At 35.2% G+C, this 27302-nt stretch overlaps 1 protein-coding gene across 2 annotated transcripts; it reads left to right on the top strand.

The window, feature by feature from the left end:
• The first annotated feature begins 1204 nt into the window (after positions 1–1204).
• LOC105158074 (ketose-bisphosphate aldolase class-II family protein) lies at positions 1205–27302 on the top strand. 2 transcript variants are annotated; one of them, XM_020692241.2, is made up of 43 exons: positions 1205–1444; positions 1541–1728; positions 2696–2771; positions 3389–3469; positions 3567–3647; positions 4998–5074; positions 5179–5233; positions 5351–5399; positions 5683–5820; positions 6708–6789; positions 8191–8269; positions 8390–8436; positions 8526–8720; positions 11045–11120; positions 11574–11654; positions 11717–11797; positions 13952–14028; positions 14150–14204; positions 14307–14355; positions 14543–14680; positions 15290–15371; positions 15485–15563; positions 16562–16608; positions 16754–16965; positions 18071–18158; positions 18286–18405; positions 18492–18610; positions 18684–18756; positions 18848–18967; positions 19873–19941; positions 20047–20217; positions 20295–20342; positions 20474–20615; positions 20735–20832; positions 21960–22104; positions 22186–22271; positions 22344–22454; positions 23833–23907; positions 24511–24576; positions 24735–24923; positions 25030–25140; positions 26356–26436; positions 26824–27302. In XM_020692241.2, the coding sequence occupies exons 2-43, from the start codon at positions 1630–1632 to the stop codon at positions 27004–27006; spliced, it is 4131 nt and encodes a 1376-aa protein (XP_020547900.1). In that variant the 5' UTR covers positions 1205–1444; positions 1541–1629; the 3' UTR covers positions 27007–27302. The 2 variants fall into 2 exon arrangements, with proteins under 2 accessions (XP_020547900.1, XP_020547901.1); XM_020692242.2 differs by having other exon boundaries at positions 1206–1706.

Below are 27302 nucleotides of genomic sequence, written 5' to 3'. Positions count from 1 at the left end.
TGATTTTTGAGTTAAATTATTTTTTTAGGTTTAAATGGTGGTGGTCCGCGATCAAGAGGCGCTTCGATGACGGCGAATCGACGACGGAAAGGTTCACCGGCCAATAAAATTTGATATGAATAAGGCGTATAATAAGGTGGATTTATATTTAGGTATTATTGTCTAAGTTAAAATTCTATAATCAATCATGTTTCTAAAGTGTGATTTTTCAGTTACCTATTCCTTAATACTTAATGGTTTGTAATTCGATTTTCTTTGCTTGGGGAGAGAAATCCATGGAGGAGATCTCTTTCCCCTTGTCTATTTATGCTATGTGCAGATGCATTTAATTGTCTTCTATAAGATAGAGAAGCGTGGGGGAGATTCATGGAGTAGATGTGGCAAGGAATGCCTTGAGAGTTTCTCATCTTGTTGCCAATGACACACTTGTTTTTAGGGTGGACATTCGGATCGAGTATTTCGAGTTCTAAATCGATCTGATCAGGTCCTGGTAGTTTATTTATTTATTTATTTAAAAATTTATCTATAATATTTATTAATAATATATTATATATGAATAAATAAATAATAAAAAGTACTAAAAAATAGATTGGAGATGTTCTAATATAAAACTCGTAACCCGCCCGAACCCGATCGGGTCCAATATTTTAGAACCCGGACCCATCCCGAACCCGATAATATGAGTACCAATGAGGTTTTTTGGGATATTCTGAGTGAAAGGAATGTATCGCCCAAGAAAGTGAAATGCATAAAAAAAAGCATGAAAATTAAGAAAAAATAGCATAATACCCCCTCGTATAATTTGCAAAAATTACTCCCCACAATGATTAAAATTTGGTAAATTTGTGCTCGAACTACGTCTAGTACCAAATCAATTTCAAAATAAGTGTAATACACGTGTCCTGTGAAATGCACAAATCATACTATAAGTATATTACACTTACTATATAATTAGTTTAAATTTGATCGAGTAGGATTTAAACTAAAATTTCACGTAAAATTTATCCACTTGCCAAAATAGTTAGATAATTTAACAAGTAAATTGATAATACACCAACCTTTAAACCAAACTCTTCTACAAAGGTTTTCTACTTATGATTATTACTTTCCAACTTCGCAATTTTTACATTTGATCATTTGTCCATTTTTATTAAAATCAAACACTTTCAGAAAAGGTATAAATTTCCAAAAATGGGAGAAAGTATAGTACAATTTGATGGAAACTACAGGTGGAACAATTCAAGAATAAGAGCCACGTGAGGTAATACTTCCGACCGCAGTGACGATCATCAATCAATCAGATAAGAAAAGATTCAATCAGGTTGAAGGAGAGTTATTATTTTAAGTCTCTGATTTCTGCATTAATTCATCCATGTGAAAAGTAAGCACCATCGCTGTGCCAACTCTTCCCCACTATTTTAATAGTAGCAAGCAGTAGTAACAGGTAGAGTGATTACATCGCCACCTGCTTTGTACTCGTACACTCCGAATTGCGTCAGCACGATTCCTTTTTCAAGAAAAATCTTATCTTGTGGTTTAGAGTGAGAGAAGGGAAAAGTTGATACGCATTCAAATACATAACCCCTTTCTGAGAAGATTTTGCTACTCCTGCAAGAATTTCTGCAAGAAATGGCTCGGACTGCAGTGGGGTTTGTGGGTTTGGACGAGGTCTCCTTGAAACTAGCTGCCTCTCTTCTGCAGTCTGGGTATGCAGTTCAGGCATTTGAGGTTTGCCCATTTCAGAATTATCATTTCTTTTTTTTTTTTTTTCATATGTACAAGTCTTGTGTTTTGCTTATTATCTGAGAAGAACTGAAGATGGAAAGTCTGATCAAGATGGTCAACGTATGGTCTTCCTCTTTATTTCTCTGTTTTGTCATTTTTGTGGTGTTCTTCTTTGTCATGTCTTGTTCTGCTAAACTGGAAATATGTCTGGTATCAAAGAAAAGACAAGTTGCATCAGTATGTTTGTTGCTACTGGTAGAGTTAATCAGTGAACTTCAATCCTGGTGAAGTTTTGAGGTGAAAACAATTGCTAACCATATTTATTGAGGGAATCAAGTCAAGAGTAGTGAAGATCCACACCCACGAGATCATGAGCTCAAGTCAAGAGCCAGTTCTTACTTGTGAAAACAAAATTGGGTATTGATTCCATGTAAATTTATATAGGTAGATGCAACTTTATGCATGGATGAACGGCCATTGCACATTATTAGCTGCCAATGCTATTATGATGTTCTCGAATTTATGATCCTTGGCGCATTCATTGTGGTGGTCTGCTTTGGCAGTTGATTCTGAGTCCAGAATTATATATGTGATACTGGAATATATTTGATATTCTATGTGATATAAAGGACTTAGCAAAATAAATCTACGGAAAGAAATGATACGACAAAAGCAATACCACCTTAAAAGATGTTAAGCACTTTTCCTATGCATAATGAACATAAAATTATATGTCCTGGATGAACATACAGGGCATCGGCATCCATTTAGACTGCAAAGCTTATGAGACCCACTTCAAGAATACATCCGCAGCCAATTTTCTTGTCAAAATTCTGGCATTCATGTAAAAGTACCTGAAATAATTTAATATTTAGGTTCCGGACTTTGTTTTACTTTGTTTCTCTGTTTGTCTGACTTGTGCTTTAAACTTATACATTGCTGACTTGTGCTTGAAACTTATACATTGCAGGCATCCGGTCAACTGTTGGATGATTTCTCAAAACAAGGAGGTAAAAGGTGTACCAATCTGATGGAGTCAGGGCAAGGTGAAGATATATCTACCTTTTGCAGGGTTCCTGTTATCATTTTTCTTGTTGTTGAAATAAAACTGAACTTGAAGTGGTTTAAGTATCATACCAAATTGTTTTGCATCAGTAGCTGGCAAAACTTTGTTTTTTTCCTCATTGATTCTATGATGTTCCATCTTACGACGCGGTATGTACCTATAATAATTGTACAGTTGAAAACAAGTAGATATAGTAAATTGGATATGTTCTTGCTGTAAATAGACTAGCTTGACCATGTCCAAAGTAACAGGAACAAAACGAAAGGACAAACACAAGATGTAAATGTAAAAAGGAGATCAAGAAATGGAAGGTCCTTGTATTTAATGTTGTTTGTTGGTTTATACCTGGAAAATCCATTCATATTGCATAGATGCTCTTACTTTTGAAGACCCTCAGAAAAGAATTTGTGACAAGGACATTCCTTAATTAAAATTGTGTTATAAGCTAGTTATTTAAACCTATTCTGCTGGGGTTCAAATGGAGCAGACTGCTCTTCTGTTTGTTAGTTTGAGGCTTAATAGCTTAAATATCTGATATCTATCTCGTGCGTATTCCTTGTTGACATTTGACATTTTTTTTTTTGTTTGGGCATGCAGGTGTTAATGCTTTGGTCATACTTGTATCTCATGTTGATCAAATAAATGACCTCTTTTTTGCTGATAAGGGTGTTCTAAGAGGTCTTCTCAGGCTTGCGAAATGGAGATTCTTTATTACTTGTGACTCCTTGCGTTTGAAGTGTACTAATGTCTCCTCCCCCGCCCCCTGAATTTCCAGGATTGCCGAAAGATGTAATCATCATTGTTCATTCAACCATACTCCCTGCACATTTACAGAAGCTGGAGAAAACTCTTACGGGCAAGTTTCGGTTTATTAGCTTATTATTCTTCTAAATGAATGAAATGTTGTCCATAAATATTTGTTCTATGGAAAATATATCTGTGCTGCCTAGTTTGTAATTTCCAAGCAGATTCTGTTGTCACGAGTATGCATATGCATGCTAATATTTTCTGTCTTACTGTGATAGACACTCTCATTTCAAAACAAAATAGGTATTGTTTCACAACTCACATTCAAGAAAATTTCCTTTTGAAACTTCATATTAATTTGTTTACGTATAAAAACCATATTATGTTTATGCAGCGAAATCAACCAAAACTTTTTATCTTTAGATCTCAGTTCCAACTACATCGTTAAGGTGGCTAATGTGCTTGGTCGATCTAAACCTTACCATTGCATTCATTTGAAATTGAGGAGACACATTTTTTATGGGACTAAGAAAGAACCATTTATTTACATGAAAAATCTATTTTACAACTCCTATTTAAGTTTGCTTTTGGATCTTTCACTAATCCTATTGGACCATCACGAAATGAGCATAGTTAAGTTTAGTTTGCATTTTGTCAAATGCTTTCTCCATTTTGTTCAAAGTATGTTAGAATATTAGGATGGTGACTGCCTTAGTGTACAAAAGTGTTTTCTTTTTTCCCAAAAATTTGATTACGAGGTTAGTTTATGTGATGATTGTAGATATTACATGGAATGAGTGAGATTTCAGTATCTTATTTATCAATTATCCAATTGTATCTGGTCTGAATTACTGGAAAACCACATATCATGAGGTTATATACAGAGAAATGGGAGAACTACCTGCTGTGAGGATAAGTATAATCATTAAATCCAATGGTTTATTTGATATTATTAAAACAAATGAGTTATATAGCTTCTAATTGTCATGTTATACTAATTTTCTTCTCCAGTTGCATGCTTGCTCCCAATCTGTCTTGGCATAGCCATGTTTTGCCTATATTTTCTGTGTTTCATTATAATTAAGCACGGTACATTTCGTAATCCTTACGCACATGCATCATATTGCTCTGAAGTCCGAAGTTTCTATATTACCATTTCATTTCATCTCCTTTATTCTATGTTTATCTCCCCATGCAGGCACGCCAACCCTAGTTTTATTATCATTTTATATTTCATCTATAATATTTTGAGTGATAAATGAACCTAGAAATTCAACAATTTGAATTGCACATATGTGAAATTATTGGTATTATTTACCCCCATCCATGGAGATTGGGGAAGGAAATAAAGGTCTCTACTTGAAGATGGAATTGTGTGGATGACAAGGACCCGTTGCTGTATGTTGTGTATGCCTATTTTACTTTCCCCCAAATCACATAGTTTCACATGTACTTGCAGAGGATTATCAGATGGAAATCATTGTTGATATGCATGCTTCAAAGGCAGTGTCTGAAGTTTTGAATGGAAAAGTCATGGTAAAACTGTGGGATTATGATGTTTTATATATTAAATTTATCTTGCTGTCCATGCCCTCACATGGAAAATTCTTTTTTCTTTGGTTTTGTCATTGATCTTTCAGATTATTTCATCTGGACAAGCGGAATCTATCTCTAGGGCGCAACCCTTTCTTTCTGGTCCACTTTCCTTCTCTTTTCGTTTCTTTTTAAGCAATTCCTGTTTGCAGATTACTCGGAAATTATATGTTATATTTATTGTTCACACTGCTGAGTTCAACTTTTGCTCTGTGGCAGCCATGGGAGATAAACTTTTTTTATTTGAGGGTGATATAGGTGCAGGCAGGTGTGCTATCTTCTTGGCTCATAGATCTCCATACCCTGTTAAAAACAAGAACTTTTTCATGTTCATAGACAATTAGCTTCTAATTAGGGTAAAAAGTCCATGTTTGTTATATACTCATGCAATAAAGTACAGGTTCCACATTCAATTTGCACAGATCAATTGATAGAGCAACCAAAAATAGAAAATGCTCACAGTTTATTGATAGATTGCATGCGATGCTGTGTTTCTTGATGTTGAGAATCACATGATCCTCAACACTTTACTTTTTCTGGTTTCCTTGCAGCAAAAGTAAAATGGTAATTGAGCTTCTTGAAGAAATTCACTTTGTAGCTTCACTTGAAGCCATGTCTCTTGGTGCTCAAGCTGGAATTCATCCCAGGATAATATACGATATCATCTCTAATGCAGCTGGAAATTCATGGTAGCTAAGATATGATTGCTCCATTTTCTTTTGTTATAACCATATAAATCCTTTCGAGCATCATGCAGGAACGAACTTATTTGATCGTCTCGTTCTCTTTTGATGGATTGGTGTCACTTTGTGTAGAAAATTAAGCTGCAACTGCTACTTGTCTGCATCCTTTTATGGATGATTTACATGTTTACATAGTCATCTTGAGTAGCATTCTGAACTAGATTAATCTGAACATGTGACTCTAACTTGTTTCTATCTTATCATTTTGCTTAACATTTAAAACTTATTTGGTGGACTTATATAGTTCACAGTGCCATACTCTAAGCATATGAATATCATCTGTTATGAAGCTTTCAGAATAATTCTTGACTTGTTGGCATTAACTAGTGTAGCGTTAAAAACAAAGTGATGGAGGTTCAGGAGCAAGATGGAACAGAACGCTTTATTGATCTTAGATGCAAACTGAGTTCTAGTGGTTAACGTCTTATTGTGAATGTTGATAAGATTGCAATTTATATTGAGGCTAACACTTGGCTTTTCTGGAGATTGTTCAGTAAGTTATGGTTTTCTATGTCCTTGCTGTAAGAATAGGTATATAATGCGTATTTCGTGGGAAAGAAATTAGACCAGGGATATAACGCTAAGTGGCTAGGATAGATACTGATTTAGTGTCTAGGTTTAATTGCCAGACACAACAATTACGGGTACTTGATATATTATATAAACCTGAGAGGTTGACCTATATTTACAACAAATCCTAGAGAGAGTATCAGTATCTATCCTTGTTTATTTGAAGTTACAATACAGTAAATTTTTTCAATGATTGGGCGTGACAGCCTGACCTAATTGGTTTAGTGTCTTTTTTTTTTTCCAATCTTTCCAATGTTTTGCAGGGTTTTCAAAAATTATGTTCCCCATTTGTTAAGGGGTAACCAATCCACTCATCATCTCCTCAGTGCTTTCAACCAGAACTTGGTAAGATATCAGACTATATAGAATGCGGTGGTATTCTGGCACTGCCACTGCAAAGTTAGACGCAATGGTTCATATTGTATTTCATATTGATGTTTCTCCACGTTGTTCTAGATGTGATGATTTCTCTTCTATCTCATGTTGTTTCTTATTATTCAATTGCCTTCCATGACTTGATGGAACACTTAACTAGAACTGTTTCCTGAACCTTAACTTGTGGAAGTAGTGTTCTTTATATTACTTAACATAATGTACCTGTTTTCTTTCATCTCGCATTCACTTACACGGATGTGTACAGAGAGGGGGGGGGGGACAGAGGATGCGAAAAAAGGTTTATGAAACTTTTGCTTTCCACTCAGGACAATATTTGTCTATTCCTATTTCAAACAACTGATATTCAGTTTTGGGAAGTTATTCATCCCACTTATAAAGTTTGGGAGATGAAGCATACCTTAATGAAGTTTTAGTGTCTGATGGAGTAGAAGTGTTAGATTTAGGATGGATTTAATAAGGAGTTGTAGCTGGAACATTAACGAAATAGAGAGTTTTAATCAGTAAACAAGAAAGTAGGGTAAATATCATAATAGTTATAGTCAGTTGAAAAGAAAGTAGGGTAAAGATCTTAAGTCGTGAAAGTGTCGTTTGTACTAGTATATCATGAATACTTTCCTGCAACTGGTGGTGGAAGAACAAGAGTTTGAGTGCATTTTTATAAATCTTCGTGACTGAATAATCTAAAATTTTAAGCATCTTAATTTGGGGTTCATGATGGGTCAAAGCTGGCTAAAAATTTGAAGCTTGAAATAGATTCAGGGAGAAGAATTTTAGGGCTTTCTTACGGAACTGTGAACAGTAACTTGGAATAGTTAGATTTAAGAAAGAAGAGAGAAGGGTGCTTCCTCAGGAAAGATATTTGGCTTTTGATTTTCTTCAATTCTGCAATTTATGCAACTGTTTAAACTGTCATAGATTCTCTTTGAAACCTGAAACTATTGAATGCTATTGCTAGATCCAGAATATAGGGGAACAAACATAAAATTGAAAATTCAATAATTTCATTTTTGAAACAATTGTATCTGCTCCTAGAAGTGCATAGTTTCAGTTAATTGACAGAAGGCTTGCTAATTTTAACCTTGATTTTGATATGGCATAAAAGGATTGGTATTCCACTCCATGCTGAATCAACGAGAATTTTGAGACTGGTTCAACACCTTCATTCAAGTTTTCTCATCTTTCTAGCCCAAATATGAATGAATAAGAAATTCACCAATAGAACTAAGAATCTTTGGTTATACACATCCTGGATGATTATACTTTACCATCATCCTGATGTTTGGTGTTGCTTGGCTTCCTTTGATTTTCCGAACTTCATTTAGTTCTAATTAACTTTCATGTGTGTTTAAGGGAATAGTTTTGGAGATGGCAAAAACACTAATATTTCCTCTTCCACTTTTAACTGTTGCTCACCAACAAATCCTTGCAGGTATGGCATACATATCTTAAGTTAAAGTTAGTTTAGACTCGCACTATGATGTGTTAGGCAACAATTACCTGTGGCCTAAGGCAATCTGATTTTTGCTTAGCTTCTTTGTCTTTTTAACAGGATATTCACATGGTGTGAAGGATGGTGAGGATACTGCATTTCTCAAAGTAAAATAATATTAGAACTTCTTGATGTTCTTCCAATCTTCTTTTCTCAGACCTCGTGTCACTTATCTCAACTACAAATTTGTGAACAGGTCTGGGAAAAGTTATCTGGAGTGAACATCATAGATGCAGCCAATGCCAAAGCTTACAATCCAGAGGAACTGGCCAGTAAATTATCTACCAAGTCAAAAACTGTAAAGCGAATTGGATTTATTGGGTTAGGAGCAATGGGATTTGGCATGGCAACACATTTACTGAAATCAAATTTCACTGTTCTTGGTTATGATGTAAGTCTTCAACTCCCGGGACATTCTTCTTATAATCCTTGCTCAGGCCAGAAAAACTTATCGGGATAAAATGAAAATATTCTTCATTCCACATTTCAAGTAGTTCTGTTACCATATGTCCAGGTTTATGCTTAGGATGTCTTATTATTACCTTTTCTACACAACTGATAACTTCCTCTTTCATGCTCATACAAAAAAAGTCTTAATTCAAGAGCTCGACCGCAAAAATATAGTATTGAGATTAAGGTGATAATGGTAAAGATACAATTTGCTTACACCCTAAAACTTAGAGGGTAAATTACACATCCCCTGCAAAAGCTCCTTGTTAGATCAGAATTACATTTAAACTATTTGAGATTTGCTCCATCTTACATTTGTCTCCTTTTGTTAGGTTTCCAACAAAAAAATTATGTAATTTCCCTCAATATGTGACCAATTTTGACAAATTTTTATCGACAAAAAATGCCCTCTAAACTTAATTGTAAGTTTCTTGTATTTGAAATGGGAGTATTTGTAATTAATAAACAATACAAGGGGTCTTTGTAATATTTGTAATGATCGATATTTTTATTGATATAAATCATTAGTTTATGTTTCGTTCATTTGAAATTTAATGCTTCAAATTTGACATGTTATAAGATATATAAGAATGTTTATAAATATATAATAAATAAAAGGGTAAATTACGTACCCACTCTTTGAGTGTTGCCCTCATTACAAATACACTCCCTTTTAGACTGAAATTTACAATTGCACCATTTGTGGTCTGGAAAACCTTACAGTGCGTGAAGTGTGCAAGTGCAAGTACAAAAAAGAAAAGACCAAAAAGACTCTTGGTGAAATTTCAAGAATTGACATCCAAACATAGCTATCACACTGTTGCTGTCCTAAACAAACCCTCATTCTCGTATCTAGTCTCTTGCCCTTCAATTCACTTTTCTCTCTTCATGAGTTTGCCCATTCAAATCCTCATCGTTGGTCGTTGACCTTGCGATTATCTTCGGCCTCGGTGCATAACTTCTCTTTATCGTCCAATGTCATTTTTTTTCATTTAGTGCGCTCTTGTATATTCTTCTCTCTATGTGTTCTGTCTCATCTTTCCTTTCTTTATTGGATGATAATCATCAAAGATTGCGTTGGTGATGCAATTGGTCACCAGCCAAAACCTCACTGGATGGATAAGTTACATGTGAGCTGGGGGATAAACCTTAGGTGGGATAACTGTAATTTTTAATGTGACATGGATGTATTTATAATTAGTAATAAGGGCAAACTTTAGCGGGTGTAGATGTAATTTATCCTAAATATAAAAATATGAATATATATATATATATATAATATACAACATCTATTTATTCAACAAATATAAAATATATGAAAATTTTGAAAAACTATAACAAGAACTTTTGACTACATGAAAAATACAAAATATATTTCTTCATAGTATAAAAATATATATAATACAAAACTATAAACTATATATTTATATATAAATAGTATACAACAAAAATTTGTAACATGCATATATGCTAGTATTTGAACATGCATGCAATGTGATATACATATAGATAAACATAAAAATACATATATATTATCAAACTAATACTTTTTCTATATTATATGTATGAGTATAACCATATATTTATATGTAATTATACATTAAATATATTAAATATGTTTTAGTTATAATTATTTTTATATTATACATCAGCCAAAAGTTGCTTTAAAAATTCATCTTTGTCCGTGTTGCCTGTTCTTCATCCTTCATCCTTTTATGGACCATAATGCCCCTAGGTGGTGTATCTGTAAGTACGAAACATGAAAAGGGATGTCTGTTTCCTATTAAATTGACTTTAATTAAAGTAAATATACTTTTATTCATTATTTCAATTTTTAGTTTAAGTCAAAATTTGATAATATTATACTTTTTAATCTTGAAACATTTTCCAATTAAGATTTTTGTATTAAAAGAAATTAGTTACTACTTTCTATTGTGTATCTTATTATGTGCTAGTTAAATAAAACAATACTTGGAATTACTCTTTCAATTAATTTACAAAATTTTCATTTGTTAATGAGATTGATTATTGTATTATAAGTTTAAAATTCAAATTTTATCTCATACCCATTATTTTAAATTTTTAACATTAGAAGAACTTTTTATTTCTTAGATCAGTATTCATTTTCTATTTATTGTACTCATTTTTAATTTAAGTAAAAGTTCGATAACTTGTAATTTTTTATATTTTAAAGTTTTTAAATTAAAAAATTTTCTATAGTAAGTAGAGATTAGTTACTAATGATATTTCATCTTTGGTGAGTAGGTGTATAAACCAACCGTTTCCCGATTTGAAAGTGAAGGTGGAATTGCAGGGAGCAGTCCAGCTGAAGTATGCAAAGGTAAATCCGCTACTCAATGAGGGGAACTGCTGCAAGCATGAAGCATTAATTTCTCAGAAAATGTTGCTAATTGCCATTCTTTAACATTCTGTATAATGGCTTCTCCTCTGTATTCATACTAATGTGGCATGCAAGATACATAATTACCTGGAGACACTTTCTTTCTTGTAAACATGGCAACCTAAGTGACTACCATCCACCATTACATCATTCTCAATTTCATTTCAAGGATAATGGAAGTGTAATCTAAAGGTTACAACTTTATTTGTTCCCCAAAGAAATCCTTCATCATATTGGCATGCCAAAACACGAGTCAGTGAGGTTCCAAATATTCTGGACACAAGCTTTCTATTAACAAAAATGGTTTCTTATATTATCTTATTAGAATACCCTTTGATGGCTGTGAGCAGGAATACTTCAACTTTTCTATGGCTAACATATCATTATCTCCAGATGTGGATGTATTGGTCATAATGGTGACAAATGAATACCAAGCTGAAAGTGTTCTATATGGGGATAATGGCGCGGTGGCAGGTATGAGTCTTTGGTTCTTATATATAAAATGAACAGGACTGACTTGTCTGTTGAAGTTGCAGCCCTTCCATCTGGAGCATCTATTATCCTCTCGTCGACTGTATCTCCAGCATTTGTCAGCCAGCTAGAGCGAAGGTTGCAAAGTAGGTCCTATCATATTTCCTATGTTATCCTTTCAGTGAATGGATTATACTGCATCCTTCCAAGCGATGAAAAAATGATTTGGATTTTAAGTTGAAGTTTGGTGACATATACTCAATAAGCACACAATTTTTCCTGATTGATTGTAATTTTTATTTTTTTCCCCCCAAATATATGTGGTTCTGATCACATGCTCAAGAAGGCCTTGCAAACCTTCTTTAGAGTTACCTGTTTGATGGTAGGTTAATGACCAAGTAGAGATTGAAAGATCTGAAGCACCAAGATGATATCTATTAACTTATTAATATGCAAGCATGCCTGGTTATGCATGTGTGTATATACAATATGTCTATATGTGTTTATTTATGTTTTGGTGAACTCTAAAAACCTTGGTGGACTTGAAATACTTTCTGAAAATTTTCATGTGTAGAAAATTTATCTCTGTTTCAGATGTAATAGTGTCGACTGTACATAAGTTGATTTTTCAAGAATCAAGTTGAAGTCATCTAAATTGATGCACTGGAAGTGATAAAAAGGCAAATTTTCCTTTCAATCCAATAGAAGGGCAATCAGCAACAATGTTATTATGCAAAAAATTAGTGCAAAAGTTAGAAGTGTTAAATGCATATTAGGCCAACTATCCTCGACGAGAGCCATGAGATCCTGAAAAATATGCTGCTAGCTATTGGATGGTGACTATGTTTTGGCTGCACATTTAGCCCGTAGACAACAAAATTCATTAAATGCTTTTACAATAAGAAAATGTTTGGTCGCCATTGATGCTAAGTTTTGGTGCCAACATTGCTGGCTCAGCTGGGGCAATACTTTTACTCTTGGTATAGAGCATGAAAAGCTTTGTTGCTCAAGGTAAAGGTCATGTGGAGGCTCTCCCTGCATAAAAGATTAGTACTAGTTCAAAAGTTGTGTTGCTGATGCTGTTTAAATTTTGACTGTATATGGTGCAAAAGCTGTAAAACCATCCATGTCCAGTTATATATTATAAATTGACATCTAAAATGGAACGTTTGTCAATATTAATTTTGGCACTTGATATGGCGGCTGTCTTATTTTCATATGGCGAGTTTCAGGTCTGAAACTCACTATTTGGTGATTTTTACAGAAGGGTTTAGCTTGGATTTTTCCATTTGATTTTTGACTCTGAAACCAAGCTAGTGCGACCATGTTTACCTTTTCAGCCTGAGTAGATTCTAAGTTACAGTATAAAGAGGTCAACTAATCTAACAGCACAAATTGCCTATAGTAATCTAGAATAATGGGACAGTTGAGAAATTGTAAGAATATACAAAAGAAGGGCGTGGAGTCTAGGCATTAGTTGGTCTTGGGTGGAAAGAGGTGTCACGATTGAGTTCTGCTGATTAAAGCGTGCATTGTAGAGCTGGGATTAAGATTGTGTTTGGCAATGGCAGTTATCATGAGTTTGGGTGTTGTGTTGCTAGAGGTGATGACAAAATTAAAGATGATTGAGTCGTAGTAATAATGATGCTGAAGGTGGCATACAGGTTGAGTGTGTTTTTGTTGCTAATACTAATGTGACCTGAAGTTTACAAGGTGGTAATTCCATTGCAGCCATTGCTTTCTTCTCCTATTCGTCTTTGAATTAATGTTATGGCACTTAAATTTTTTATGTTCTTCCGCTGGATTGTCATTGCTTAAAAAGTTGGCAGTAGATGAGTTCCACTTTTAACAGGAAGTATGTAGAGTTAGATGTTTGCTGTTCAAATGGAATTTCTTTTCTGAAAGATGTATCAAGAGGCTGGCAAACAGGAGCCATGAGAACCGCGGTCCTAATAGAAGTGGTTCGATGTCAATTAAATGAAATATAGTAAAATATTAATAGTAGTTCCAAGAGCAAGGTCCTGTTTATTTCACATTATACTATAAATTAGAAAAAAACACTGATCACTTTTAAGAGCAGACGAAAGTGTTTGCCAGTAAATAAGACCTGAAATTCCTTGTAGCTGCTTTCATACTTTATTAATGTATCAGGCGAGATTTAAAATAAACAGTGTCTAAGAGAGTTTGATTCAACTTCTGAATTTTGGTTGATCGAACTTGGTCATCTCCAATAACTCAAGGAAACAGCATATTGTTTCTATCTGTACTTATGTCATTGTGACCATCTCTATCTTTTACAGATGAACAAAAGAATTTGAAGTTGGTGGATGCTCCTGTCTCTGGTGGTGTGAAGAGAGCTGCCGATGGAACACTTACTGTATGAATATTAATCTTTATTCATATCTTGATATGGAGGAAAAAATGACCTTGAATGGTTGCCTTGTATACTGGGTTGATGTTCCTTGAATGGCAACTGAAAATATAAATGTTTATTTCAGATAATGGCATCAGGTGCAGATGAAGCACTGGAACACGCTGGTCAAATCCTTTCAGGTTGATGAAATGTGCTTGAAAAAGATGAAGGAGTGGTAGATTTTGGTTCGTCAATTCTAGAATGTCATTTTAAAACTGAAGTTATTTGTTTTGTCGGTGCAGCATTAAGTGAGAAGCTTTATATCATAAATGGAGGTTGTGGAGCTGGAAGGTATATCTAAGTTAGAAACTTGGTTTTTCCTCCTTCAGCTTTTCAAGAAATCATAGGGACTTTCTTAGCATAAATGCGTAATAGTGTACATATTTGTTGATTTTCTTAAGGTACAATTATTATTCTTATTCTTAGTTTCTTTTCATACTAAATGCTTATTACATTTCTTTCATATAATGTTCTCAAGTGGTGTAAAAATGATCAATCAACTGCTTGCTGGAGTTCATATTGCATCAGCAGCAGAGGCATTGGCATTCGGGGCTCGATTGGGTCTTAATACAAGATTGTTATTTGATGTCATTACAAATAGTGCTGGAACATCATGGTACGTCTGACGCACTTCAAAACACAGCAATCCTCTATTAGGAGGATTTTGAAAATGTTGCTCTTACTCCAGGTTTTTTTATTTGATTTCTGCTTCTGGGTTTTCTTATGTGCAATGCAGATATTGGTGAAAGTTCTGTACAAGTCTAGCTTTTGCTAGGTGGATTTTCCACTGTTAGAGTAGAAGGATAGGGATCTTGTGTTGCCTTTTTTAAAGGAAAGAATATCACACTTACCTTGACTTTCAACTTGCATATGCACAACTAAAATTGTTGTTAGACATGTGTGCTCGTGATTGAAGGAAGTTTGCTTACATGCTTGCTAGTCTCGTCCTCAGCTTCAGCTTCCAGAAAAATTGCTTGTAAAGCTTAATCTGTAGTCAATAACCTCAAATTAGAGTCCTGCAGAAAAGTCTTTTATCCTTCTCAATATGTATGATTTCTGGGCTCGTTTCAAGATCAGTCTGGATCCGACTTTATGCCATACACGTCATTATATTGGAAATTGACCAATATTATTGTTCATATACAGTTTCAGGCATTTAATTTCCTTATTATAATAGAAGTTATTCTCAAATTGAAACAATTTGCAAGTGGTTTATCTGCCTCAGGATGTTTGAGAATCGTGGTCCACATATGGTAGAGAGTGATTATACACCATTATCTGCACTTGATATCTTCGTGAAGGATCTGGTAAGACCAATATGTACCACAGCATGCTGTTTTATGATTTCGCCTGAAAGGTTTCTGTTTCTGGCTTATGTACAGTTTGTATGCAAGTTTATATGAGCATAATTCTTTTACAGGGCATTGTTTCTCGTGAATGTGCATCTCGCAAGGTTCCACTTCATGTGTCAAATATTGCACATCAACTGTTCTTGTCAGGTGGGAAGAATGAGCTTAGTTTTTAGGTTCATATATTTTTTCCCTATCATTTTGATTGATGACAAGTTCCATTGCATGGTAGTGGTACTCGCTCCATCTGCATTGTAGTGGTACCTACAAGTTTAATCTCATACCCATAATTAATGACCAGTTATGCTAATTGTAGTACTTTTATATCTATACATGCAATACATCTGTTTACATATGAATCAAGGCTGGAACATAGAGTACAGCCATTTCTAAGGAAAATTTAAAATAAGTATAAAATGTGTCGACTACATAAATTTTTAATTCTCAATTATACTTCTAAAATAATTATGTAATGCATTGTTGTATTAGGATAAGAATATCCATGAATTATGTGGAAGAAGAATACAAATATTGCCATAGAAAATAAAAAAATATATTAATCTAGATTCCTAAAAGCACTAGCAATACTACTGAAATTTATTGTCATTTATTTATATTTTTCAGTCACAATAATCAAAATATCTTAAATTATATTACATATATAAGACTTAATATTTTTAAAAAGTTATTTGCGACAGATGCAATGCTTGTTCATTTTGCTAGTACAAACAAAAAGTCGTTTCATAATGGACAATGTCAAAGTGTCAAGCATGTATGCAATGATTCCATTTCATGGAATAATCCATTCTCTGAGGCCAGAAATGACAACCTTGAAAATTAGGGAATGGAGATGGATTTGGGTAACTCGATCCAGAAGTCTTGATATCATTTGCCTGAGCAGCCTAAAAAATGTGATAGAAGTGGTTGCATACTAGTCTCACCTGAACTTGATAAATGAATTACCAGCTTTGCAACTGTTGATTATCTTTTCAGCATTAGATGGACACTAGCTGAAAATGTTAGGCCCTGGGCAAAGCATATATATCGTACAGTGTTTAGTTGTAGAAATTGAACTGCATGAAGTACATGATCCATCTTGTGACCTTAGATGACGAATTTAATGCAACTTAGGAAGTTTTGTGGATCAGGTTCAGCTGCTGGGTGGGGCCGAATAGATGATTCTGCTGTAGTAAAGGTTTGGCTCCTGATTCTACTTTTAAGTTTAGTTAAATTACCTGCCTTACCATTTGAAAGTTCTACTGATTTAATTATATGGCCATGCAAGCAGTAATGCCAACTACTTTTTTGGTTTGTTTCTCTAAACTGCAATAGTTCTACAGGTTTATGAGACACTTACAGGAGTCAAAGTTGAAGGAAAGCCCCATGCTTTGAATAAAGAATCTGTACTTCGCTCTCTTCCGCCCGAGTGGCCGACCGATCCTATCGATGATATAATTAGCCTTACCCAAAAAATTTCAAAAACATTGGTTGTTTTGGATGACGACCCAACTGGCACTCAAACAGTTCATGACATTGTAGTGTTGACAGAATGGTGAGTCTACTCACTTCTTATGTTAAGTATCCTTCATGTAAGTGGACAATGATCGGGTCCTTCAATAGGACAAATGAATATAATACTAACAAGTTGTAGTAAGAATAATATGTCTATGAAAGAATGAACAGCTAATCTTATTATGTATAATCTATTTGTGTTTGTCTTAAATAGTTGATCAGGGAGGAACGAAAGCCAGATTTTGCGTGGACTATAAGATTGGTGGAGGACAATTCTGGGATTCCAGAAATGTGACTAAATGATGTCTTCTAAACCTATAATGATAAATGGAATCACAGCACTTCAACTGTAGCACTTTTGGCTAGGCTCTGTCTTGAATAATATTAACTAGAGGAACTTGAATTTGTAAGTTTGTCGCATTGAAAGATCATTTACATCTCATTTGATCAAAGTGGTGTAGGCCAATTCAGATCAACCATTCTATTCCCAATATTCCATGCTAGTCCAGTTGACTGAGTATAACAAGTGATATAGACATGAATCTTTGGGTCTTTTCCTACAGTCTGGTAATTGGATTTGCATTAGTTAAGATGAAGCATCCATGCATCAAGTATAATATGCTTATCTACTTTATACCATGTCCTCCACAGTGGAGGAATAGCTGTATTATTTTTTTCCACATTTCAAAACCTAGAAATATGGGGTAAGAATCTCTTGACCAAAATCGTTGATTTGGTTCATGTGACAAATGAATCAGTTGTACTGGGACATGGAAAAAAATATAAAGAAGGAAGAAGAGATGGACGAGTACTTAAGGACCGGATCAAGAGAAATTCATATTTGATTCCTCCTGATGAGTTTTCAGTCTGCAGTATTCACGGAGAATGGATTTTCTAGGTCTTGCATTAGTTTCACGCTTGTTGATGTTGAAGTCTCTTTTAACAAAAAGATGCTCTGCAATCCACATAAGATCTATTACCCATTGAATATCTAAGGTTCCACTGGATCTAGGGTTTAATGATGGAAAGAGAAAGGCAAAGCAAAAAGAATGGGGGGAAAAAGGCCAACTTAGTCTATAATGTGACAAAAGGTCAGATTTCGTTATGTGAATAAACTGGTCAATGACTTTTTGCTTTAATTTCAGGAGTATCGAGTCACTTGTTGCACAGTTCAGGAAAAAGCGTAAATGCTTTTTCATTTTGACAAATTCACGATCACTAAGTTCTGAGAAGGTGAAGTAGTTGAACTATTTTCACATTTTGTTTTTCTTTCCCTGTTAATAGATGGAAGTCAGTTTTTCTCAAGCAGGTCAGTTGGTCCATGTGATATCTGTGATTACTAATTAGAGCTGTGGTACAGGCTAGTGCTCTAATAACGGAGATCTGCCGTAACTTGTCTGCTGCTTCAAAGACAGTGGAGAACACTGATTACACTGTGGTTCTGAGGGGGGATTCAACATTACGAGGTCATTTCCCAGAGGCAAGGACATGATCATGCAGAGTTAATTACTTTTGAACCTCTATATTTTTTCAAATGCTTGATGGTATGCTTTTTTATATGTCTAGGAAGCAGATGCAGCTATTTCTGTAATTGGTGAGGTGGATGTGTGGATAATTTGCCCCTTCTTTTTACAAGGCGGCCGCTACACTATTGGAGACATACACTATGTTGCAGATTCTGAAAGGCATTATTCTGTCACTTATGCTACATAATATTGTCAAAGAATTAACATAGTCTGAGAAGCATAGTATCTGCAGGCTCATCCCTGCAGGTGAAACAGAGTTTGCAAAAGATGCTTCGTTTGGCTATAAATCTTCTAATCTGCGGGAGGTTTAGTACTTCTTATAATATTTATGAAATCAATAGCAAGTTAAACATGTTTTAACTAAGAGTTTAATAAGCTGTTTGTTTGAGACTTCAGTGGGTGGAGGAGAAAACGAGCGGTCGCATACCAGCAAGCAGTATTGCATCCATTTCTATCCAACTACTAAGAAAGGGTGGACCTAGAGCTGTTTGTGAACTTCTCTGCAGCTTGAAAAAGGTACAGATTAATAGAGCACTAATTGAGAAGGTTTATAGTCAATGGGTAATGCTTTCAACTTTCTTTTTACTTCTTGTCAATTCAATCTTTCCGGTTATTCTTCTCATTTGGTCCCAAGTGGCATATGGAGGAGGGACCAATGCAGGGGTGGATAGATAGATAATGAGGAGAAAAAAATTTTTTGTCTCAAATTTGTGGTATAGCAGCTTTAAATTTTTTAAATGTTATATCAGAACCTAGCAATGGCTCTTGAAGATAAACTTATGCAAGGAATTATACTAATACTTGTCCTGTTAATCAAGAGTATATTCAAAGACATGTTAGAACAAGTGCACATATGCTGGAGGATAGGTTGTTTTTTTTCGCGAGGGTGTGTATGCGCGTGAGAGCGGGATTTAAGGACTTAATTGATCTATGAAGGCTACTCACTAGCTTATGAGGAGCAACAGTCATTTCATTACAAAATAATAAACTTGATCACCATGTTATCAAGGATAATTATAAGCTTAGCAATCCGAAAATCTTCCTTAAGTGCTTCCCAGTACGTTGACATGACAACAGTGGGATCTGAGCATGTCTATATTTTAACTAAGAATAATAGGAAATATTCTAAACTAACAAGAGTAATGTTACCGATAACAAAACTCAGTATTTTACATTTTGGCAAGGATTTGTATCAACACTTGATACAGCCTACTGGTACTGTTTATTTCTTTTATCTTTCCCTAAAGATAAGGGATCTTGCTCCAGGTCATCAATACGCTAGCTCTTTCTCTGTGGGGTCAACCAAGAAAAGTAGTTAACACTTAAGGGTTTACATTGTTCAATGTAAACAATTGAAAATGCTTTGTTGCATTGTTTCCAAATCACTTTCATCTCAGCTTATATGCTATTGACTGAAACAGGGGTCTACATGTATAGTTAATGCTGCTAGTGAAAGAGACATGGCGGTATTTGCCGCAGGGATGATTCAGGTTCATCTTTTTCCTTTTATGTACTCTGCTCGAAAGGATTAAATCACAGCTATATTTGCAATAATGAAGGCTAATTTTAATTAGCCTGCATTCCCTCCCTTATAGGCGGAACTGAAGGGCAAGAGCTTCCTGTGCCGCAGTGCGGCTAGTTTTGTTTCTGCTCGAGTTGGAATTATACCAAAAGCTCCATTGCTGCCCAGTGATCTGCGGATATCCAGGAAGGTTATTGGTGGACTTATAGTTGTGGGTTCTTATGTTCCCAAAACAACGAAACAGGTTTGAGTTGCTAACATAATGAAGGAATTTACAAGCCTTGAGTTTTCCATGTGAGCAAAGTTTGGGGTTACCTGCAGGTTGAAGAGCTACTATCGCAAAGAGGTCATGCTTTGAAACAGATTGAGGTATTCTGGATTTTTTTCTGGTGTGAAGTACAATTAAGTTAAGAAAAGTGGAAACTATAAATAAAAGAATGAGAGTGTGAGATGTGTTTTCAATTTAATACTTGTATCTTGTACTCACATTCTTTCTACAGGTTTCTGTTGACAAAATTGCCCTAAAATCAGTAGAAGAAAGAGAGGAAGAGATCAATCACACTGCCGAGGTTGCTGATGTATACATAAAAAGTGGGAAAGACACTCTTGTAATGACTAGTCGACAACTTGTTGTAGGAAAAAGTGAGTCCTTTTCATTGAAGTTTATGATTTCTTCATTTCTAATTGTGAGGCACGGCATAGCAATCTCAATTATTTTTTCTATCTTTAGATACTGCTAACAAACCTCTACGTGTGAACAGCTGCTTCCGAAAGTTTAGAGATCAACTTCAAAGTAAGCTCTGCACTTGTGGAAATAGTGCGCCGTATAAGTACAAGACCACGTTACATCCTTGCAAAGGTAATTCCTGGATGTATCGAGGCCTGTGTAGTGCTCCCACATTTCTTAAACAATATGCTCTACAGAAAGGTCCTAGATGCCCTCTTTACTATGACACTTAATGCAACATTTCTTTATTCCTACCCTGCATCAGTTTATCTGTGTATGGGTTGGCGGATCTAGCTTACAGGATTAAATAGCATATGTTTGTGCTTTCACATTTATGGACTTTATTTCTCAGTTCAGTGACTGAGTTTTATATTTCATCTGAAGAGTCCAATTGCTGAATATTCTGTCACCTATAGAGTGCCATTTAAGTGAAGGGATGCAACAGTCCATATTGGAATGTGAGGAGAAGTTAGAAGATACTTGGACTATATTATATTTGATGAAAAAATATTTTTCCCAGCATACACTTAATAGAGGCTAAGTTTGCTACACATATCTTCTGGTGCTTTTTTCGTTCTATTCAAAATTAATCCTACAACAAAAGGAACATGGTTTCAGCAACAAAAATTCCAAACTGGGTTGGGAAACAAAGGAACAATTGTCTCCACTCCAGACACACATACACACATGCACCCTTTGCCTACAGTAATAACTCCTGGAATCCTTAGCATGTCCGGTAGCCTACTTCCCTATTAAATTAAATTCTGTGGCCTTTGAAATTGCTATTTCATGCCTTGTAATGTGATCTCGCACATGTATGTCCCTTTCTCCAACCCTTTGTGTTTTGAGCCGTGTTTGATAGATTTGCAAGTTCCAGCAGTTCATGGCTTCATACACCTTATGCTTCACGAGATTCACCTTATAAAGACAATGATATTTCTGTTACTTCTTTGTCTATTAAAATATTTTTATGATTGTGCTTCAATTCTATCTCATATTGGTCAAATTAGTACTATCTTAGACTTCAATATATATTTATATTCGTTTCTTTGAGGCACTGCAATTATTCTAATCTTGAATCTATGTCTTTGTATGCTTATATTTTGTGATTATGCACAGTTCACCATTTACTGTCCCTGAATCTTCTTTAATGACGTTGATTTGCTGTGTTTACCAGTTTACTATCAATTTATATAGATTTCTTTCGAGAGAGAAATGGTATCCATATAGGTCAATAGTAAAGACACATTCTATTATAGGGTGGAATTACCTCTTCAGACCTTGCGACAAAAGCTCTAGGAGCAAAACGAGCGGAAGTAGTGGGCCAAGCTATGGCTGGGGTACCCTTGTGGCAGCTTGGTCCTGAAAGCCGACATCCAGGCGTTCCCTATATTGTTTTTCCTGGTGAGTAATTGGAAACCACATCATTAATTCCTGCTATATGTTTTAATATTTCATCATTGACCTAAAACAGTCAACTCTTAGGAAATGTCGGTGACAGTAAAGCTGTTGCCGAAGTCGTGAAACGCTGGGCGCGTCCAAGCAGGCCTTCAACTAAGGAACTTCTTCTTGTAAGATATATTCATCTAGAGTGGTTCCAGTCTCCTTTGCATCAAACACTGACAATTTGTTACATATAAAAGAATGCAGAAAATGGTGGATATGCTGTTGGAGCCTTTAATGTCTACAATCTGGAAGGAGTTGAGGCAGTTGTTGCTGCAGCAGAGGAACAAGAAAGTCCTGCTATCTTGCAGGTCTGCTTTTGTTTTAGTCACATTTTGAAAGTTTTAATATCCATCCATCTTCTACAAAGATGTTCTGGCATCCAATATGCATGCAGAGCTCTGAGCTAATATTATATGGCATGTTGAAAATCGGTGTTTGTTTTAAGCATTATTGTGTGAACATATGTATGGTTCCCTGACAGACTGAAAGAGTGGTATCTTTTTCAGGATTAAACTGTTCAATGGAAAAACAAATGGCTTAATTTATTCAAGAACCCAAGCTCAAATATAGAGTATGGAGATTGAGTTGAAATACAGATAACCGGTAAAGAAACTATTGATCTACATACTGAAAATAATGGAGTAACGCAGGCAATTATATATTCTAAAACTGTCCCTCGAGTTGGAGCATAATGCAACCATGATCAGCTTGTTACAAAGCTCTGATAGCTTTTCCATTAAAGCTTTGGTGAAGACTTCTGCAACCTGTTTTGAAGGAGTAAATGGAGTAATAATTTTCTGGCTCATCAATGTTTTGCAAATAAAGCAGCAACTAATCCTATATGTTTACTTCTCTCCTGAAAGATGGGACAGCTAGCGATTTGAATTGCTCCTTGATTGCAAATACATAGACAATGGTTTTTTATTACCAAAACCCAATTCTATCTGTGAATTCTTTAACCATAGCATCTCTGTAGTTGTGTGTGTCATAGCCCTTATTCAACTTTTACACTAGATCTAGCAACTATAGTTTGCTTCGTACTGCACCAGGTTACTAGATTCCCTCGAACAAAGGTCTAACAACTGGAGGTCGATTTTCTATTATCTCGAATTCACATAATTAGTATTAGAATAAGCTTCAATCTTCAAAATGTCCATGCTTCTGGAAGAATAAGCGTTTACCAGGAACACTTTTGATGCGTTTCATAATCCTGACAGTAGCTTCCTAATATATAGATTTAGGCTTATTCACAATCTGACTAAACACTTCTACTGCAAATAAGATATCAGGTCTAGTCACTATTAGATTCAGATAGATCAACTTCCCTGTTCTTATATGTAGTCTTCTTCAATGGCAATTTCATGGATATGAGTTGACATACTCCACCAGAACTTACTTCAGAATTACAAAAAATTGTTTTCGAACTATACTTATCTATGGTATAGTAGCCAGATACGTAGAAATTTTGGACAGAATAATGCAACATTGACACAAACAAGAGTTGGAGCTAGCAATGGCCAGTTACTGCAGCTAGCTTTTATGTGGCAAGTAAAATGCAACTAATTCAAGTTCTCTTATGATCATAAGTTTGTGTCAGTTTCTTTTGGCTATATGTAGATCAAAACTTCAACTAACTTCTACTGAAAAAATAGTTTGACAATATATTGGTTTTATTCCTATGACCAGATCCATCCTAGTGCCCTGAAGCAAGGAGGGGTCCCTTTGGTAGCCTGCTGTATCTCTGCTGCTGAACAAGCAAGTGTAAGTGGCGCTCGAGAATTTGGAAAAACTTTGTCTAAATTAAATAAATGGCATATAGTGCATTACATTTTTTCAGTGTTATCCCAAGTATTATTGTTAGAGAAATTCTTACTATTATTGGTCAAGATGGTCTTTTACCACTAGTATCACATTGGTCAAGTATCTTCACTACTATATTAATCTGTTGAATCCAGAGATCCTTCTCAAATTTCTATAATGAATACAGAACTGCAGAAACCATATCTTGGTGCCATGTCTTTTGTGGGACGCTATCTGCCAAATTACCAGTTAAACTTATGAAGGGCCAAATCTTCTTGTCTTTGCGTCCTTGCAGCTCCATTCAGTATTCATTTAATCATATCAATATTTTGTTCTGATTCGTAATATTATACTTGTAATTGTATTGATCCATGTAGCAACCATTCCTTGTCCCCTATACTTAGAAGTATTAATTTCTGACAGATAGACTGTAACAGCCACCTCTTTTGAATAGTTATCTGAGAGATGGATTTTTGACATGGAATTTATGTAAAATTTGTACTTTATCAATGCTAAGTTTTTCTGTGGACTTTCCAAATGGTAAACTGGTAACTTCTATGACAGGTTCCTATTACAGTTCACTTTGACCATGGAAGTGTCAAGCAAGAATTGCTGGAAAATCTGGAATTGGTAAGCTTCTACTTCCAAGTGTTCTCTGTTCCGTTTTCTAATTGTACAAAATTTTCTTATGTCAACAGAGATATGCCTGCCCTGTGCTACCCTTTTGGAGAAGCACCTTACATATGTGTGATATGTTGTTTTGGAATGTGAAAATCCAATAATGGCAGGGATTTGACTCACTCATGGTTGATGGTTCACACCTACCTTTTGAGGAAAATGTTGCATACACTAAGTACATTTCAGTCTTAGCACATTCAAAAAAGTTAATGGTGGAAGCTGAGCTGGGAAGATTGTCTGGGACAGAAGATGACTTGACTGTGGAAGATTACGAAGCGAGACTAACTGATGTCAACCAGGTTCAGTAGATCCAGATGAAAGAAAAATTAAAAAGGAATCCTTCCTCTAGCTTGTTGAATGGTCTTCTATTGCATACTAAAAACGATTGCCTATTTTAAATTTCAGGCTCATGAGTTCATTGATGCAACGGGTATAGATGCTTTGGCTGTTTGCGTTGGAAATGTTCATGGAAAATACCCTGCAAGTGGCCCAAATCTAAGACTTGATTTGCTTAAGGTTAAATATCTAGATCTCAAGCATTTTCTTCCTGTAATATCTCTTTTAAGTTAGCTACTACAGGGAAAAGATATTAACTTGTTATAGATTCTAGTCTGTGGAGGTTTGGCTGCTTTCGTTAGCTAACATTGCAGGCTTAGGACATTATGCAAATGCATGGTTAATCTTTGGCAAACACTTAAATCAGGCACCATGTCACTATATAAAGCAACTACTTGGTCAGTTGGTCCATCTTTATCTGCAAGGATGGCTAATTTGGAGGCTTAAACCTTGTGGAAACTCCCTGCCCTGTCCCCCTGGACACGGTCTAATGTGTTTCATAAAAAAGATTTAGGTCTGAATAAGAAACAGTTATGGCCCATCATATGTGCCATAGTCTAGCTACAAAAACTTTCTGCTAAGCCAACAGCTGATTTGCAATTGAACACACACAGTATACTTTGCAGTCTTAGAAATGAAATAAATTCTCAGAAGCAATCACATTCTACGAGCATAAACAACCAACCCCCTTTAGCCCTTGCATCTTCATCATTCTGGAGTTACACTCAATTAGTATATCTGCAAATCAATGATTTAATATATGAATCTTGCATAATATCTCTAACAATGAACAGACTTGAAAACGTGCAGTTGTCTCTAACCAATTTAGAGGGATGGGACAGTGACCAATGGTTTTTAATCATTATATTCTGTCAGGGATTATTAATTTAGGTATCAAACAGGTTGTCTTTGTAACCTCTTGAATATTTTGAACTTAAACACATGTCCACTTTTTGCTGTTGTAAATGCATCAGAATGATAAGTTGATCTGCCTAATCAGAGGGACAGTAGCTCAATTTCCACTCTAATCATTCTTGCTGGCTGTAAATGATTACTTCCTTTTGCAAACTGCCTCTTAATATGTGAAAGACTCTTATGTTTGGTAGACTTTTGCTTGGCTCAGTCAAAGTGTTATTTCCTACTAATTTCTAGTCATCTCAAAGATATGGTTGATTCTCTGATATTTCTCCTTGAGTTCCTTGAATTTATTCAAGTTTTGCAGCATCTGTAGTCTTGCTAAGTGACTCAGGTGATTCATGGTATCTTCTGTTGATGGTTCCATTGTCATGTAATCTTATTCTTTCTATACACTCCTTTATGAGTAAAGATTGGCGACCTGTTATCATATTCAACAAGGGGCAGATTCTAGATTGTTATAATTTTTCTCCTTTCCAGGATCTGTATGATTTGTGTTTAAGGAAAGGAGTTTACCTCGTTCTTCATGGCGCTTCTGGCTTGCCAAAGGATATCATCGAGGTAACAACACTTTGCTGATAGATTCCTGCATATAACCATTGAAGCTTCCGCGTTGTTTGGCTAAATTTATTTAAAATATCTTATAAACTCATATATCTTAATAAAATGTACACTGTTTGATCTTATTTTAAAAATAAACTTTTGAGTGTTTGCATAAAATATGACATGAAACATATAAGATCTTATGATCAAACTTGAAGGGAATTTTTGAGATTTTAATATTACGTTGCTCCTTACTTTTTTTCTAAAGGAACTTATAAGCTGCTACAATCTTACTTTTGGATTCTATAAGTTCCTAAAGTCTTACTTTTGGAGCCTATAACTTTACTGCTAAATGCATGCGAGCTTCATCATCTGAATTTAACTGCTCGACCGCCACACAAACAGGAATGTATAAAGCTTGGAGTACGGAAATTCAATGTGAACACTGAGGTCCGCAGGGCTTATATGGACTCTTTAACGAACACCCATAAAGATCTCGTCCACGTCATGCAATCAGCAAAGGAAGCCATGAAAGCTGTTGTTGCTGAGAAGATGCAACTCTTTGGCTCAGCTGGGAAAGCATATTAACAACACTGACGGTGAAATCACCGGTCCACACCCTGGTTTGCTCACATTTCTCTCTTCTTTTCCGATACACTGCTGACGTTCTATACATAGGTACGATCATTGTGGACCTTGTCGAATATTTCCATGAACTATCAGCGGTTGGCTTTATGTGTTCTTCGCTACATTTCTGTTAAACAAAATAAAGTCTGCATTGTTTCTCCGGCAGCAAATTCATTCCCTTTCTCTATTGTAATGACCTGAGATTATGCAACTTATCGCACTAAGTCAATTTCAGTCATCAAGTTTGAAGAACCAAA

Source organism: Sesamum indicum, linkage group LG3, assembly GCF_026168435.1.
Source record: "Sesamum indicum cultivar Baizhima isolate 11 linkage group LG3, ASM2616843v1, whole genome shotgun sequence".
Classification (NCBI taxonomy): Eukaryota; Viridiplantae; Streptophyta; class Magnoliopsida; order Lamiales; family Pedaliaceae; genus Sesamum; species Sesamum indicum.
The sequence above is the reverse complement of the archived record's forward strand: the minus strand, read 5'-3'. Positions and strand labels throughout refer to the sequence as shown.